Source organism: Mirounga angustirostris, unplaced genomic scaffold (assembly GCF_029215605.1).
Source record: "Mirounga angustirostris isolate CCGP_5_RB_7025 unplaced genomic scaffold, mMirAng1.0.hap1 SCAF_4, whole genome shotgun sequence".
NCBI lineage: Eukaryota > Metazoa > Chordata > Mammalia > Carnivora > Phocidae > Mirounga > Mirounga angustirostris.
Genome location: NW_026991712.1, coordinates 33,808,148 through 33,825,309, shown reverse-complemented (window position 1 = coordinate 33,825,309; position 17,162 = coordinate 33,808,148). Strand labels below are relative to the sequence as shown.

General features: G+C 42.4%; 1 protein-coding gene across 1 annotated transcript; it reads left to right on the top strand.

Moving 5' to 3' along the window:
* Positions 1 to 436: 436 nt before the first annotated feature.
* CTHRC1 (collagen triple helix repeat containing 1) lies at positions 437 to 11,691 on the top strand. The gene is made up of 4 exons (XM_045899195.3): positions 437 to 761; positions 5,855 to 6,076; positions 8,091 to 8,307; positions 11,433 to 11,691. The coding sequence occupies exons 1-4, from the start codon at positions 609 to 611 to the stop codon at positions 11,573 to 11,575; spliced, it is 735 nt and encodes a 244-aa protein (XP_045755151.1). The 5' UTR covers positions 437 to 608; the 3' UTR covers positions 11,576 to 11,691.
* The last annotated feature ends 5,471 nt before the right edge of the window (positions 11,692 to 17,162 follow it).

The following is a 17,162-nucleotide window of genomic DNA, read 5'->3' as shown; positions in this document are numbered from 1 at the left end:
TTGGCAACCACCAGTTTGTTCTCTGTATTTAAGAGTCTGCTTTTTGGTTTATGAAACATCGGTTCTTAATCAGTTAGGTCATGGGCCCCTGGGAGAACCCGATGATACCTATGGTTCCTCCCCCACCCCTGCTCCGCCCCCAAATGTCATCTCCGAAGAAGAGCTTGCCTACTGTGACAGTCTGACAACCCCTGAAGGTGGTTTCTGGACCCCGGTAAGGGCACGTGCCCCTCAATGTTCCTTTAGGCGGTGCCATCTCCACCCCCGCCTGGAAGCCTCCACCTGTGGCCTCCCACCCCCCCCCCCCCCGCCCCGACTCCGCAGGCGGCTTCTCTGCCGGGGTCCGGGCGGCTGCGCCGGAGGGGGCGGGCCCGGCTGTGGGCCCGCCCCGTGTCGGGCTTGGGGTGGGGGTTCCCGCCTATTACAGGATGGAAACTCGGTGTCCGGAGGGGCGGGAGGGAGGCCGGGAGGGAGGCGCGCCGGTGAAAGGGGCATTGATACAGCCTGCGGCGGCCTCGCAACGCGGCGGGGCCAGACTCTGATCACGTCCCGGCGCCGCGTCTCCGCCTGGTGCTCCTGCTCCGCGCGTCCCGGGGCCGCCGCGCGCCATGCGCCCCCACGGCCCCGCCGCCGCCTCCCCGCGGCGGCTCCTCGGCCTCCTGCTGCTCTTGCTGCTGCAGCTGCGGGCGCCGTCGAGCGCCTCCGAGAGCCCCAAGGGGAAGCAAAAGGCTCTGTTGCGGCAGAGGGAGGTGGTGGACCTGGTGAGTCCGGCGGCGGGGACAGAGCCGCGGGCCGCACGGGGGCGACGGGAGTCCGGCTGGTGGGGTGGGGGGTGGTCTGTACAGCTGCGTCTGTGGGTCGTGCGTGCGCCCGGGTGTCCCGCTTTGTCGGAGTCCGCGTGTAAGGTATGACCTGGGCAATGCGAGCAATGCGCCCGTCCCCCCCACCCCCAACATGGGGACATGGAACTCGCACGGGAGACCCAAATGCTGGAGCGGAGATGCGACGTGGGTCGAGTGGGATGTCCCAAAATACATTTCTGGCCTCTGAGGGCCTCGTCCCCCCACCCCCAACACCCCGGGAGGACAGAGAGGGTTAGGGCGGCAAGGGGGGAGAATGAGAAGCTTGAGTCGGTTAGAAGGTGGGCCTGGGAGCTGTCTGGGAGACCCTGGACTCGCTGTTCCCCTGGGTGGGCCTGGGCCAGAGCCCTGCGACGTGTCCTGTGTTGGGGCTGGTGGCCACGTCTGCCTGCAGGAGAGAATAATAACCCTCACAAAGTATCCGTCCAACTCTTTGTAACTTGAACACTATGAGTCATGTTGGGTCATCTTCCTAGGGAGTGTGGGCTGCAATTTACTTTGTCGGACAACCACAGCTCAGGACAGGAATGGTTCAGAGGGATTAAGGCCAGAAGGGGAAAATGAAGGGACCCTGCACTAACCTTCCCAGGACCCAAGTCATTGTTCTGTTTATAGTCAGATGGGCAGTCAGTCCTTCCAGATACCCTGGGTCCTCAGCCTGTGGCCACCAAGCAGGAGCACCACAGTGGAGCTAAGGGAGAAGACAGTTTTCAGAAGAGAAAACAAACAGCCCAAGTGCTTTCTGAGGGTCTAATCTATGGGAAGGTCTGTTTGCTTAAAGCTCTTTCCCTCCAAAAGTCAACAAACCCAGTGGAGAGCAGAGCAGTCCTCTGCCCTGTGTCAAGAGCTGTCCTTTCACAACTACCATATTCCTTGGCACATAATAAACTTCAGTCCTTAGGCCAATCTTATTTGCAGACAAGTGTCGTTTACAGGCATTGCAGGACCTAAGGTGGGGGGGCATTATTTTGATAAAAAACAAAACAAAACACCTGTTTCTCTAAGCTGCCATTATAAACTGAGCTAATAAACCAAACTCCCTGGCAGCTAGTTCTATGCCAGATTCAAAACCTCTGGAAAAAAATTCCTGCCATTGCACACTGCACTTTTTGGTGATGCGCTATGTAATTTTGCTCCACAAAGCAGACAATGTGTTCAGGGCTACGGTTTTATTTTAAGTGTCTAAATTGCCTAAAACTGTACCAAATGGCTGGGGTTCATGTGCAGTTTGCATTTTATGAATTTGTAATTATGATGCACAAAATACCCCTTTTCTCCATAAAGCTAGCAATTTTTTCTTTTCCTCCACGGATTTACAGTACCTGCGGTTTCCCACAACTCTCGCCCAACTTGGAAAAGCTTATTGTGCAACCAAGCTCAGGTGCATCCTGTAGATTAGGTTTGGTTTTGCTGGAGAAAAAAAAAATGTTCATGTGGTCACTGAGAAGGTTTCAAGAAGGTTTCTATAAAGCAACTTCTTTGTACGGGACCTTTCAAAGCGTTCCTTTCAAGCTTCCAGCAAGCTCTGCCCCCTGGTGGCCAGTGGAAAAACAGGGGTTCATTCTACAGACATTTACAGAACGCCTGCCTAGTACTAAGCCTATGCTGGGTTAACATTTTTATTTTTATTTTATTTTATTTTTTTTTTAAAGATATTTATTTATTTATTTATTTGAGACAGAGAGAATGAGAGAGAGAGAGCACATGAGAGGGGGGAGGGTCAGAGGGAGAAGCAGGCTCCCCGCCGAGCAGGGAGCCCGATGTGGGACTCGATCCCGGGACTCCAGGATCATGACCTGAGCCGAAGGCAGTCGCTTAACCAACTGAGCCACCCAGGCGCCCCATTTTTATTTTTTTATTATTAATTTTTAATTTTTATTTTTTTTAAAGACTTTATTTATTCATTCATGAGAGACAGAGAGAGAGAGAGGCAGAGGGAGAAGCAGGCTCCCAAGGAGCAGAGAGCCCGATGCGGGACTCGATCCCAGGACCCCGGGATCATGACCTGAGCCGAAGGCAGACGCCCAACCATCTGAGCCACCCAGGCGCCCCTGGGTTAACATTTTTAAAGTGAAAGAGGACATGTAATACCCGTGGAACCAAATTCAATAAAATTATGTGGCCACTGAAATGCAGGTTTTAGATAAAAATCTGAATAAACATTCTCAACCTTGGCCCTACTGACATTTGGGGCTAGATAATTCTTTGTTGTGGGGACCGTCCTGCACATCGTAGGATGTTTAGCAGCACCCGCGGTCCCTATCCCCATTAGATGCCAGTGGTACCCTCCCCTCCCAAGTTGTGACAACCAAAAATGCCTCCAGACATTTGCTAAGTATACCCTGGGGGACAAAATCATCCCTGATTGAAAACTAGTGATACATAGGAAAATAAAACTTTGTGTATCATCTTGCCTCCGGGGGGGCAGGGATAATAGTGAAAAAAAAAAATCATGGGGCACCTGGGTGGCTCAGATGGTTAAGCGTCTGCCTTCGGCTCAGGTCGTGATCCCGGGGTCCTGGGATCGAGCCCCACATCGGGCTCCTGGCTCGGCTGGGAGTCTGCTTCTCCCTCTCCCTCTGCCTCTCCCACTGCTCATGCTCTCTCTCTCTATCTCTGTGTCTCAAATGAATAAATAATAAAAAAAAAATCTTAAAAAAAAATCAGAAGTCTTGTTTCTCCCTTCCCACTTGAAATCTATGTCTAAACATGTATCTGCTAGTGAAAGTGAATGAGATTACTAAAATGAAAAGTAAGTCTAAAATAAACCAAACTGTTTTAGAATATTTTATACTTTAGCTTGTCTTCAAATTTTGTTAAATACATTTGTAATTTTGTTAAACACTTTTAGTGTTTCTTTGGTAATAAATAAATAGTGCCTTTTCTTACACCAGGAAAATGGTAGTGGCCAAAGTCATGACAAAAATCATTTATCAGTGATTTGATAGATGAAATTGGTGATGTGAGAAGAAATTGATTGGGAAACATTATGTACATGAGGATCCTTCCTAGGCAGCGGCATTGCTGGATTTTATGATATGACCATGTCTAAGTCCAGAAGTTATTTTAATATATAAGGAATCTTGGTTTTTGTTGTTGTTGTTCTCACTGGACAGTGTCGTTATACAGAATGATAGTACAATTTACACCAATAGGGGAATGTTAAAGTAAAAATTTAAGTGGATTGCATTTGAGGTTGGGGTCCTAATAAATGGACCAATTCCAAAAAAGACAGGGGAATTAGACAGATGGAGATAAAATATTACCTTTACCACATACCCAACTATGTTGGTGTGTGTGGCTTGTGTGTGCGTGCTGGCCGACGGGTTTGCCAATGCTGTCTGTCCCAGGTCTAGACCCTGGTAAGGTCCCCCCAAGGGAGTAGACACACCTGCCCAGTGTCACTGCCTCACGTGATCTTGGGGGGTAATAAGAATCATCATGGTTGACATACGCAGTGCATACTATGTGCCCTGCACGGGTCTAAGCACGGTTTTATATAGGATCTCACTTAAATCTCACATGAACCCTGCCAGGTAAGAATCTTTATTATTTTCCCTCTTATACAGGGAAGGGAACAGGCACTGAAATGTTGAGCAAGTTGCCTTATCTCACATAGCTAATAAGCAGTGGAACCAGGATTAAAAATCCAGAGAATCCATGCTCTTAATTTCTACCTGATACTCTTGCTGTCGGCCCACCAAGAAAACCAGAGAGAATCCTGGCACTTAAGAGGTTTGAGAGAGGGGTGCCTGGGTGGCTCAGTCGTTAAGCATCTGCCTTCAGCTCAGGTCATAATCCCAGGGTCCTGGGATCGAGTCCCACATCGGGCTCCCTGCTCGGCGGGAAGCCTGCTTCTCCCTCTCCCACTCCCCCTGCTTGTGTTCCTGCTCTCACTATCTCTCTCTCTGTCAAATAAATAAATAAAATCTTAAAAAAAAAAAAAAAGAGGTTTGAGAGATTACTGCCACCTTACTGGTGGCACTTACCAGTGGTCACCTGTGACCAGGCCATTTGCTCCTGAGGAGATGTGAGGTTGGAGGCCAGAAGTTTTAATCTAATGACACTTCCTTCACATAAAATAGAAGCGGGAGATGTGCAATCCAATTCAAAGATATTGCTGGTGTAAGATAATTATTAACTAAGATTTTTTGATAATTATATCCCTAGGACTATGTCTTAGGGAAATAATTCAAAAGACAAAAAAAGTTATACGGGTGAAAATTTTCATTACAATAATACTAATGATAGAAAAAATAGAAATAACCTAAGTATCCCAAAATAGTGCAATGTTTGCATAAAATTTTTAAAGTATCATTATGATACTTTACAGTGCTTTACAACATATAGGGTTAGAAGAAAAAAGCAGTATATCTAATTATGTTCACCCTGGAATACAGCAATTTAAAAATCATGTATGCTTTTTTTTTTTTAAATCATGTATGCTTTTAATAAGCAGTAGAGAAAAGGCAGGCAAATGAAAACATTTTGTCTTTTTTGATTTCTCTGTGTGTGTGTGTGTGTGTGAGCAGTCTGTGCAAAAAAAAATGGGAAAGAAATCTCAATATTTTAGAAACAACTTTAAAATCAGTTCTCTATAGTAACTCATCTAGAACATGTGCAAGTGGTATGAAGGGATTCTTGACTCCAAGGGCTCAAAATAAATGCAATTCTAGGGGCCCCTGGGTGGCTCACTTGGTTAAGCGACCAACTCTTGGTTTCAGTTCATGTCATGATCTCAGGGTCCTGGGATCAAGCCCCCCTCATTGAACCCCCAGCTGAGCCCCCAGTCGAGCCCATTGAGCCCCAAGCGAAGCCCCATGTTGGGCTCCATGATCAGCGGGTGTCTTCTTGTCTCCCTCTCTCTCTGCCCCTTCTGCTCTCTCTCCCTCTCTAAAATAAATAAAATAAATCTTTTAAGAATGCAACTAATCAGAAAGAGCTTTGAATCTTGAATGATGAGGGTTTGTCCCCTTTTCCTTTTTCTGCTCTAGTATAATGGAATGTGCTTACAAGGACCTGCAGGGATGCCTGGGCGAGATGGAAGCCCTGGGGCCAATGGCATTCCCGGTACCCCTGGGATCCCAGGTCGGGATGGATTCAAAGGAGAAAAGGGGGAATGCTTGAGGGAAAGCTTTGAGGAGTCCTGGACACCTAACTACAAGCAGTGTTCATGGAGTTCACTCAATTATGGCATAGATCTTGGAAAAATTGCGGTAAGTGAAGTCTGAATTATTTTAAAGTTGAAGCAAAACTTAAGAGTGTTCATAGTTGAGTGCGAATTTAAGATTTTATTTTATTTTTGCTAAAAGACTTTTACAAAATTAAGGAGTAGGGACCCTGTGGCTAAGTTAGAATTAATGAATAAAAAAGATAACATTTCAGAGTTAATTTTATAAAGGTATTTCTAAGACAAATAAATCACCATGTTATTTTAAACCTAATAATATCTAAAATAACACTCCTTTTTTAAAAACGCAAGCAAAAAGAGAGAGCATAAGTATCTGTGCTGGACAGTAAGCAACTTTCCAATCTTGTTTGAAAGTGAACTTAACTTTAAATTAGTATAAGAAAGGGGCTCCTGGGTGGCTCAGTCATTAAGCGTCTGCCTTCAGCTCAGGTCATGATCCCAGGGTCCTGGGATGGAGCCGCGCATCGCATCGGGCTCCCTGCCTAGTGGGAAGCCTGCTTCTCCCTCTCCCAGTCCCCCTGCTTGTGTTCCCTCTCTCGCTGTGTCTCTCTCTGTCAAATAAATAAATAAAATCTTTAAAATAAATAAATAAATAAATGAGTATAAGAAATTCTGCTGTGGCTCCAGACACCATAAGGGTGGGAAGAAATTTCCAAGAAACTAACCCTGTGATAGGAATGATCTCCCAAGTGGGAAGTCCATTGGTATTTGTCCTTATTCTGGGTAGCAGATGTGGCTTAAAATTACTAAGCTTACGAGAAGTGGAACGGACCAGAGATGTACAACAGTAAGCATTTAAAATTTTTCTGCAACATTTAGGGGGGAAAAGTACTCAAAAGAGCCTGTCTAGCAACGCATTTTGGTTAATGATTCAGTCACTTTAATTAGTGTTTGCTTTAAAGGTAACTGGCCAGACGACTGGGATGGCACAGAATTGAAGAAACTGGTGCTATTCCTAAGGCTCTTTCTTTTGTTGACCAACTCTGTACATGGTTCCGTGTGTATATTATTATTATTCAACAATACATTATTCCTTGATATCAACCACTCCTACCACCAGGCAAATGCAAGTAGAAGAGATCTTACTTTCACAGAACTCTGAGATGCTCCTCATCTCAGCTCTTTACTGTCTGTTCCATTATCTATAAAAATGTTTGAGGCTGTCTTGATTTGATTTTTTGTACTAGAATTTCCATAGAGCCTCCAGAATTTTGGTGACTGTGACCATTTTTATTTTCCTGTTACTTCTTAGAAAGCATTGTGTTTAAATGTGTTAAAATGTTGCCTGCTTCTTTAAACTCCTGACATTGATAGACTGGTTACTTATTTATAGTTCATCAAAAGTTGCTGAGTTCTCTCTGAAACTATCCCTGTGCACTCTGAATTATTAATATGTTTTTAAGTTTCTTTTAGGAGCGGTCAGAATGAGTTTGGGAGCTTTCTGAAAGTAAAGGATAGTAGACCATGAGCCAGTAGAGAGACAAATTTTGCAAAGAGTAATTAGAGAAAAAACCCGGGGCCTTCTCATTGTGTCATTATATAAGCCTAAAACCTCCACCTCTGCTTTACCCCTGATACTGTTTGCTGTTGCGCAAAAAGAAACTGGTCAAGAATAAATATATAGTCTAGAATATAAGTTCCATGAGAGCAGAGATTCTGTTTCATTTACTGTCGTTAACTGTAGCATCCAGCACGTAGGGCTCAGGAAATATTTTTGGAATGAAAAAAGAAAAGTAAATACATAGACTGGTTTGGCTTAAAATACTGAAGACCAGCTGTTTTGAGTAAGACTAAAAGATACCTTCCGTGGTGTGAAGAATTCTAAGAATGCCATAATTTGATTTTCTTAGAGTGTCTAATATCAATATGAGTCTCTTCTCTGCCTTGCAGAGAATCTCTCTCCTTCTGTAAAAGCTAAGCTTTTTAAAATGTAGTTTGAGGAAAAGGAAAATTGAATAACATTCACACTACAACTTGAAAGCATCTTTTGAATGAAGATTGAAAATGCTAATTGAACCCTATTTCTGTGTTTGTGATAGGAGTGTACATTTACGAAGATGCGCTCAAACAGTGCTCTGAGGGTTTTGTTCAGTGGCTCCCTTCGGTTAAAATGCAGGAATGCATGCTGTCAGCGTTGGTATTTCACGTTCAATGGAGCTGAATGTTCAGGACCTCTTCCCATTGAAGCCATCATTTATTTGGACCAAGGAAGCCCCGAACTCAATTCAACAATTAATATTCATCGCACTTCTTCTGGTACGTGGAAGAGTGACTGCAGGATGTGCCTGATGACTTTGGACACGAAAGACTGGTCTTAAAGCCACGATCATGTTGGTTCCCCAGCCTGTGATAAAGAGACCTATAGCAAGTTTTCAGTACCTAACTACTCACTCTGGTTGCATTCAGAATTCCCTGAAATGGATCTTTAAAAAAATGTACAGATAACTGGGCTCTGCCTCTGACGGACTGAATCAGAATCTCTGGGGATAATACCGTATTTTTTTTTTAAAGATCCCCAAGGTTGAAAATCACTGAATTAGATGAAATGGCAAAACAGCCCATAATGCCACAGAGCAGTGGTTTTCAACCCTGGCTACACATTAGGCTCAACTACGGAACTTAAAAAAATCCCCATACCTGGGTACCACCCTTCCAGGGAGTCTGACTTAATGGGTCTAGATGCAGCCAAGGCCCTGGGATTTCAGAATCGTTTCCAGGTAGCCTAATGCTCAGCCAAGGTTGAGATCCACTTGATAAGGAGATTATTTCTCCACCTTGTCCTTTAAAAGGATAGATATTGTCTGCTGAATTTGTAAAAGAGGACATTTCTATAGTGCATTCTTTGTTTCTGCCTCGTATAAGAGAAAAGACATTCATTTAAACCAGTGGTCACTTAAGCTGTAAGAAAAAAAAATTATTGGTTTGTTTTATTCTATTTTAAGGTTCATTAAAGAAAGCTTGGAAGATACCAAAGAAATAGAAGGGGTCGGGGTGTCTATTAATGTCCTCACCCAGACACACCTCTATCGATATTTGGCTGCTGGCCATTTTGGTTTCTTGAGTTGCAGTGGGATTGTACATCATGACAGTCCCTGCTGGGAGAATCACAAGATGTATGTATCACTAGCTTCATTCCCCTGATGTCTTGCAGGGATTTCTCACTAACCTTGTACTTAAAAAATGGCAGAGGGAAGAGAAGAGATCCCTCCACTGTTAATAGAGGAAATTCTATTTCAGCATGCTTTGGGGATCCAAGTCAGATACTGAACCCAAAAATTAACAGAGCACGTTTATTCCTGAGAAATCAAGGGCATCCCTTCTGCATTATTCCTCAAATCCCCACACTATCCTTGAGACATAAAGAAGATATTTGAACCCCCTCTCTTGGCCTATAGAGAAGGTCCAGGGAAATAAAGTGTGTTATGCAGGACAGTAGAATCAGTGTTCAAGAGAGCAGAAACCAGCTCCTTGCCTGCCGTCTTGTCTCCCCAGCCCTCTCTTTGATCAGGTTAAAAAGCTTCATCACTAAGTCCTTAGATACTTGTGCTGGAAAGGATGATGTGTTTTCCATCTGAGAAGCAGTCTCTACAATAAGAAAAATCTAGATATAACATCAAAATTTAATTAGGAAGTGATATATGTTTAGTATATATGTTATTAAATTATATATATAAGTATATATATTAAACATTACATACTCTATAGTATGTATGTGATAAAAATAGTTGGTATAAGCAACTTACTTTCTACTGTATTACCTTTAAGGTGTTTGTGCTAATATCTTGCTGTAATATAAGCCCTCAGGCCCAGGAACTGTGCCCTATACATGCATATGCTTTATAACTTATTTAACATAGCAGTTCCCGACCATGGTGTAGAAATTTATTTGGTGTGATCACTTGGGTGGAATGTCAGAAGTAATTTGTTATTTATAACAGTTTTTGTATTAAGATGATAGAAGGTTACCTCTGCAATAAAATCACTTTCCCTCATACACTGAAACTCTTTCTTGAGAGAAAGGAGACACACTTAGCACATTGAGGATGACTTAGAGCCTTGGATATGCCCATGGGGAGTTTGAAAAACATTTGAATGTCACCTTGTTACCTAGGGCCAAGAGGAAAACAGGTCTAGAACCCCCTAATCCAACATATTTTAGGTGCTTAATAAGTAGCAATATTACCTTATCATAGCAAAAATGTTCATTCATTCAAAAAATATTACTGCACAGGTTAAAGACCGTGAAGTGACCATTTGATTCTCCTCATGTGAGACTGATGCTAGACCCAAATTTGTCTTACGGCCTGTAGCGTGAGGTGAACAAGTTTCTAGGCCATGGACGTGCAGAACTTGGGAGAACATGAGTATTTCTGGGCATTCTCACTCGGTGTGGTGCTAGATTAAATGGGATTGTGGCCACACTGCTTCGTTCTCCCAGCTTTGAAAGGGGCCTGAACCAGTCAAGTCTGGATTCTGAGGGACTTACCTTAGATTCATTGATGTGTCAGCTCAAGGAAGAAGATTGCTCCAGCACTACATCCCGAGGCTCAGTTGGAATGTACTAACCTACCAGATGGGAAACCTGACCAGTCACATGATGGCAATCCCTACACTACTTGTATGTCAGGACTCATTTTCTGAAAGAATCTGGCAACCTCTGGTTCCTTTACCCCCTTACACAGACACATACCTTTTTGTCTGTTAAAATGACCATTGGGGGATTTTTTTTTTTTTTTTTAATATAGAAGGATCTTGGTAAGATGGACTGCAAGTTGTATATTAGTATGTGAAAGTCCAGAGACCCTGAGAAAAGTCGTATATTTATAAAGCATAAGAACATAGAGGAAAAGCAAGATTGTTTGTTTGTTCACGGTGAGGAAAGTCCATGTACAATGGGATTCCCAGATCGAAGGACTGGTATAATGATTATGCTAGAATTTCTTTTAATGTTACAAAAGTCCTTTCTTCTATGCATCAAGTGTATAGGTAAGTGTTAGAAAAGGCTTTCTTTAAAAAAGACCTGCAAAGCAAATAAAAGTCTTGGCTTCCTTTGTTTAGTCAAATAAATTGCTTTTTTGTTTTCAGTCACCTAAACGGTAACTTTCAGTAACTAAACAGATTCTGGTTTTATGGCTGAAACCTGCAAGAAAACTGCCTGTTCAGCTTATATCATCAGATGGGTAGATATAGGTTTTTAAAAAATATTTATGTGGTAAGAAAAAGAGACCTTATCTTTATGAAGTCCTTATTGAGCATTAGAATTTTTAATTCACTGTGCATTCAATAGATTTGTCACCTACTTTGCTAAAGTAATAACATTTAGGTGAAGATTTTTGCTTTTTGTTCTAAAGAAAGCTCTAACTTTCATCTCTGTTCTGCAGTGGAAGGGCTTTGTGAAGGAATTGGAGCTGGATTAGTGGATGTTGCCATCTGGGTTGGGACTTGTTCGGATTACCCGAAAGGAGACGCCTCTACTGGATGGAATTCAGTATCTCGCATCATTATTGAAGAACTGCCAAAATAAATCCTTTAATTTTCATTCCCTACCTCTTTTTAATTAAGCCTTTGAAGGGTTCATTTTAGTGGCATTTTTATATAATTTTTATGTATACATCTGAATAAAAAGCAAAGCGAAACGTGTTTCAGACCAAAGTGTGATTTCACACTGTTTGAAAATCCAGTATTATTCATTTTCCTTCCATCAAAAATGGTTTCAGGATTTTGTAGTTGATTAGAATACTTTCTTCATATTCCCCATTCCCTGTACCTATAATTTGGAATGTCATTGTGGTCTTGAACTTCTTCTATTCTTTTAGGATAGCACTTTTTAAAACAGAAAGGCTAACATACCAGTGCTTTGTACAAGTTGTAAATGTTCAGAACTGTTTTATATCTGTGAAATAAAAGTTATTTCAAACAACTTCAGTATGTTAACCTAATTGCCAGTAAAATTAGAGTTCCATATTTTGAAGAATATAAAGAAAAAAAGGATATTTACCTGTCAGGAAATACATTAGCATTTTCGGAATTTTATCTTTAACAAAGAATAAAAAGGTTATTTTTTTTTTAAGATTTTATTTATTTATTTGACAGAGAGAGAGAGGGAACACAAGCAGGGGGAGTGGGAGAGAAAGAAGCAGGCTTCCCGCGGAGCAGGGAGTCCGATGTGGGGCTCTTTCCCAGGACCCTGGGATCATGACCTGAGCTGAAGGCAGACGCTTAATGACTGAGCCACCCAGGCGCCCAAAAAGATCATTATTTTTAACAAAGAATAAAAAGAGGAATTCTGTCCTCAAACTGCTTGCCACTTGGTAGGGAAGATAAGATATATACAAAAATAACAATAAATCAAAGACCAGTATGTTGATTGACATAAAAGTTGATTGACATAAAAGTTGATTGAGGGGTGGTACAATTCAAAGGATGTTCTATTACCTCTGGCTGAGGTGATCAGAAAGAATTCATGATGAAGGAAGTACAGATGTCAGACTGATAAAGTTAGGTGAATCCTGGCCTTGAATTGGAAGTATCAGGAACTCCTGAAGTACTTTATCTTAAAGAAGCCTATAAAACAATAACAATAAAGCCTCCTAGTTTTTGGCCTGCAAACAATGACCTAGAAAAGGCTTAGAAATGATGACAAGTCGGGTAACACCCCGACTGAGATCTCCACATTCCATTTCCTACTAAAAGGAACTAAGCCTCCTTGAAGAAATGGGTGATTTCAGCTCTGGGGCAGGAAATGTACAGTGTGAGTCTGGAACATCGTGGCATACTGGAAAACAAGGCAGCTCTGAAAGACAACTGAAAAGGATCCAAGATCCAGCTTGAATTGGTTCCCACTGGCAACGATGGTACAATGTAAGTGTCAATAAAGATAATAACTGCAATGGTTTGCAACACATCAAATATGTTTTAATGCAGGAGTTCATAATGATATTAACAAATTTCATTGGTCAACTTGGAGGATGCCAGCAAACCAACTTGTTACTTTGAAAATTGGTAAATAGAAAAAAACAAGCGTTTATTCTACTTTCTCAATATGAACCACATTTCTGGGTGACCAAATTGTTGATGAAGGGAAATTTGTCCTTATAGAAGTGTGTGTGTGTATTTTGTAGTGTGTATTGGTATAGATAACAAATGAAGAGTGATGGAATTAGAATATCAAATTTGCAACCCCTCACAAATTAAGGGATCTAGCAATGACCATCAGTGACTGATAACATTCCAAAAAGGGAGGGACCAGACTATGTACCTCTTAATGAAAGTATGTAATACCACCCAAGAAGTAGTTTTGCCAAGAAACAATCAAACTTGGATTTGATATAGCTTCCAGATATAACCCTTAAATTTTAGGAATATTTTCAAGGGATAGAAGAACATGTTAATTGACATAATCATAATCAGCAAATCTAGACTGTGGGAAACTTGAAAGACAACTTGGTTTCTTCAACAAAAAATAAATTGCAAAACAAGAGAAAGAAAAAACATGGATTAAAAGAGATTTACTATCATATCAATCCATCTCAATGTTTGAACTTTAATTGGATGCTTGAGATAGTTGAGGACATTTGAACATTAACTGGATATTTGATATCAAATAATTACTTATTTTTTAGGTATGATAATGGTATTGTTATTTTTTTGAACTTTTTTTTTTTTAAGATTTTATTTTTAAGGGGCACCTGGATGGCTCAGTTGGTTAAGCATCTGCCTTTGGCTCAGGTCATGATCCTGGGGTTCTAGGATCAAGCCCTGCATAGGGCTTCCTGCTCAGTGGGGAGCCTGCTTTGCCCTTTCCCTCTGCCCCCCCTCTCACTCATGCTCTCTCTCTCTCTCATTCACTATCTCAAATAAATAAAATATTTAAAAAAAAAGATTTTATTTTTAAGTAATCTCTACACCCAACATGGGGCTCAGATTCACAAACCCGAGATCAAGAGTCATATGCTCCACTGAGCCAGCCAGGCACCCCATATTGTGGTTATTTTTGAATAATGTTTATGTTTTAGAGGTCCTGCGATATTTAAGGTAAAGTGATATGATGTCTGGAATTTGCTTCAGAATATCTGGAAAGGAAAAGTGGGTGAAAAGGAGTCTAGATGAAATAATGTTGAAAAGAGAAGTTAACCAAGATGGGTAAAAATTTTGAGAAATGGGACTGGGATTAAGAACATTTTGGGTGGGGACAAGTTAGTTCAGACCTCTTTAAATTGGCACAGACTGTGAAGATACTTGGGTTCCATGTGAATGTCTACCAAAGAACATCCATTGCAGAGGAGGCTCTTAATAATGAGATAGACAAAATAACACACTATTGATGTCAGCTCCTTTCCCCAGCCACGCCAGTGCTAGTTCAATGGACCCATGAACAAAGGGGCCATGGTGGCAAGGATGGAGGCTATTCAACAGCATGGAATTTCCCTTAAAAGGTTGGCCTGGCTAATGTTACTACTTAGAGACCAGCATTGAGTATGTAATATTGGCACCATTCCCTGAGAGGACAAGCCAGACACCTAGTGGACCTCTTCTACCATGGAGGGGCAGAGATTCTTTCTCATGCAAATAGACATATATTCTGGATATAGATTTGCCCTCCATGCCCATAATACTTCCGCCAGCACTACTATGCATGGACCTACAGAATGCCTTAACCACTGTCATGGCATTCTACTCCGCACTGCTCCAGATCCAGAAACCTCATTTTACAACAGAGAAGTGCAGCAATGGGGCTCACCACATGGAATTAACTGGTCTTACTACATACCCCATCACCTGGGAGTGCCTAGTCTAAAGGAAAGGTGAAATGGCTTACTGAGGACTCATTATGGTACCAGTCAATAGACAGCATCCTAGAAGAATGGGGGTTTGTCTTACAAGACACACTATGTGCTTGGATCAGAAATCATTATATGCTGTTATCTCTCCTGTAGCCAGAATACAAGCAGTGGAAGTGAGAGCGTGTTCTCTCACTATTATACCTAATAACTCATTTGTAGACTTTTTGCTTCCTGTCCTGGCAACCTTGAATGGCTGGTTTGGAGATCTTGGTATCCAAGAGGGGACTGCTTCCACCAGGGGACACAAAAGTAGTTCCGCTGAATTGGAAGATGGGACTGTGCTAGTTTTCTGTTGACTGCATAACTAATTTAGTAGACTAAGACAACACAAATTTATTTATCTCATGGTTTCTGTGGGCCAAGGGTCTAGGTACAGGTTAGTTGAGTCTTCTGCTCGTGGTGTCACTAGGCTGAAATCAAAATATTGGCTCAGTTGTCTCATCTGACACTCAGGATTCTCTTGTCAGCTCATGTGATTGTTAGCAGCATCCAATTCCTTGCAGCTGTGTTGAATAGCTTGTTTTCTTGATGTGAGCTGAGGCCTGGTTTTACCTCTTGGAGGTTGCTCCCAGGTGCTTGCTATGTGGCCCCTCCTCTTACAACATGGCTGTTTTTCTTCCAGACCAGCAAGAGAAATTGTCTGCTTTTAAGGCTTGCCTGATTAGGTAGGTTGGACCCACCCAGGATAATCTCCTTTTGGATTATAGCCAACTGATTAGGGACCCTAATTACACTTGCAGAATTCCTTCTGCCATATAACATAATCACGGACTTGATAACCAACTATGCTCAAGTAGAAATAGGTTGTTTACATCAGGGGGCAGGGATCATAACATGTGTTAGAAGCCCACCTACTGCAGACCGCCACCTGGCCATTTTGCACTCTTTATACCACTGAACCAACAGGTGAAAAACAGGAGGTTTATCTATCGGCTTTGCTGATGGATCCCAATGACCAAGGGAAATTGGTTGCTACTATGGTGGAAGTGTTTGGAACCCAGAATATTTTCTGAGGTTCTAAAAAGTACTTCCTTGTCAAAGATTAATGGAGAACTGCAGGAACCAGAAAAGACAGAGTGACTGGGGATCCAGACCTTTCAGAAAGGAGGATTTGGATCGACTTCACCAGGTAAAGAGCCCAGAGCTGTGGGTTATGGCTGTGGGCAAGGAAGATGTGGAATGGGTAGTTAAAGGTGGAAGCTATAGATACCAACTACGGCCTTGTGAACAAGGACAGAAACCAGGACTGTGGTAATTTTGGATATTTTCTCTTTGTTATATGCCTGTTTATACATGCTAACCCCTTTTCTTCCTTTCTCTCCTTCCCATCTTTATTTTGTATAAAAGTTGGTGGAGGTCAACTTTACAATGTAGTCTTTAGTTAACAAAATATTCATTGGGACCATGACTGAATTTGAGGAGTATTTAATATAGCCAGCAATGGATTCCATGACTGTTGGGCTTTGTTTTCTCATATGGGGGAAGGGCAGGCACTTCACTTATCGGGATGGCTGTCTCATGCTAGGGTTAAAATACAGTTAGTTGCTTCGTCCTTGTGCGGGAATTGGAATGTGTGTAGAAGGTTGCAAATGAAGCTAAGTACTCCAAAGGGTCAATTAAACTACTCATCAATTTGTTGCTTCTGAGCTCTAAATTCTATCTTCAGTGCCTACAGCTGCGATAATGAACTGGCCTCTAAGTATTTCTCCTTTAGAAGGAGCCTGCTAAGAGAATACTGGAGGGACATTGCAGAAGCAAGCAAGCACATGGTTTCAGTGTGCCGCAACGTGCTTTTTCTTGCTCCTATCAGTGGTGTGTGTGTCTATCTCGTGGTACTTTGCTCCAGCTGCACACCCAGAATGCACAGTCCTTTAGGACTTGCAGCCCCAGCCCCGGTGGTCTGATTATCTTGCTGCACTTGAGAGGGACGCCACATACTCCTGGCCTCCGCTGCAGCAGTGCCCGTCATTCCCCAGCATGCTCATCCACAAGTCTCGGCTTGCCTGTCCCAGAGTTGTTCCTGACGCCTTTCCAACGTGGACAAAGTCTGCCCTGGTTTTGCACCTGCAAAAATGTCCCAACTCCCTTGGCCACCTGCTCAACTAGCCTTGGCTTTGTGTCCTAAGGGATCTTTTCCTGCCTCCTATTATGTAATTCTAAAACAGCTCTGACCCAGTAAACCCAGCAGACTTCCTCATCATCCAGTGGTCTGCATCAGCACTTTCTTCAAGAGGTCTGAATTTCAAAGGGGGACCCTCTTCCAAGCTT

Coding starts and splice junctions, on each gene's coding strand:
- CTHRC1 (XM_045899195.3), top strand. CDS start 609: ATGCGCCCCCACGGCCCCGCCGCCGCCTCCCCGCGGCGGCTCCTCGGC. Junction 6,077..8,090: donor TAGATCTTGGAAAAATTGCG/GTAAGTGAAGTC, acceptor TGTTTGTGATAG/GAGTGTACATTTACGAAGAT. Junction 8,308..11,432: donor TATTCATCGCACTTCTTCTG/GTACGTGGAAGA, acceptor TCTGTTCTGCAG/TGGAAGGGCTTTGTGAAGGA.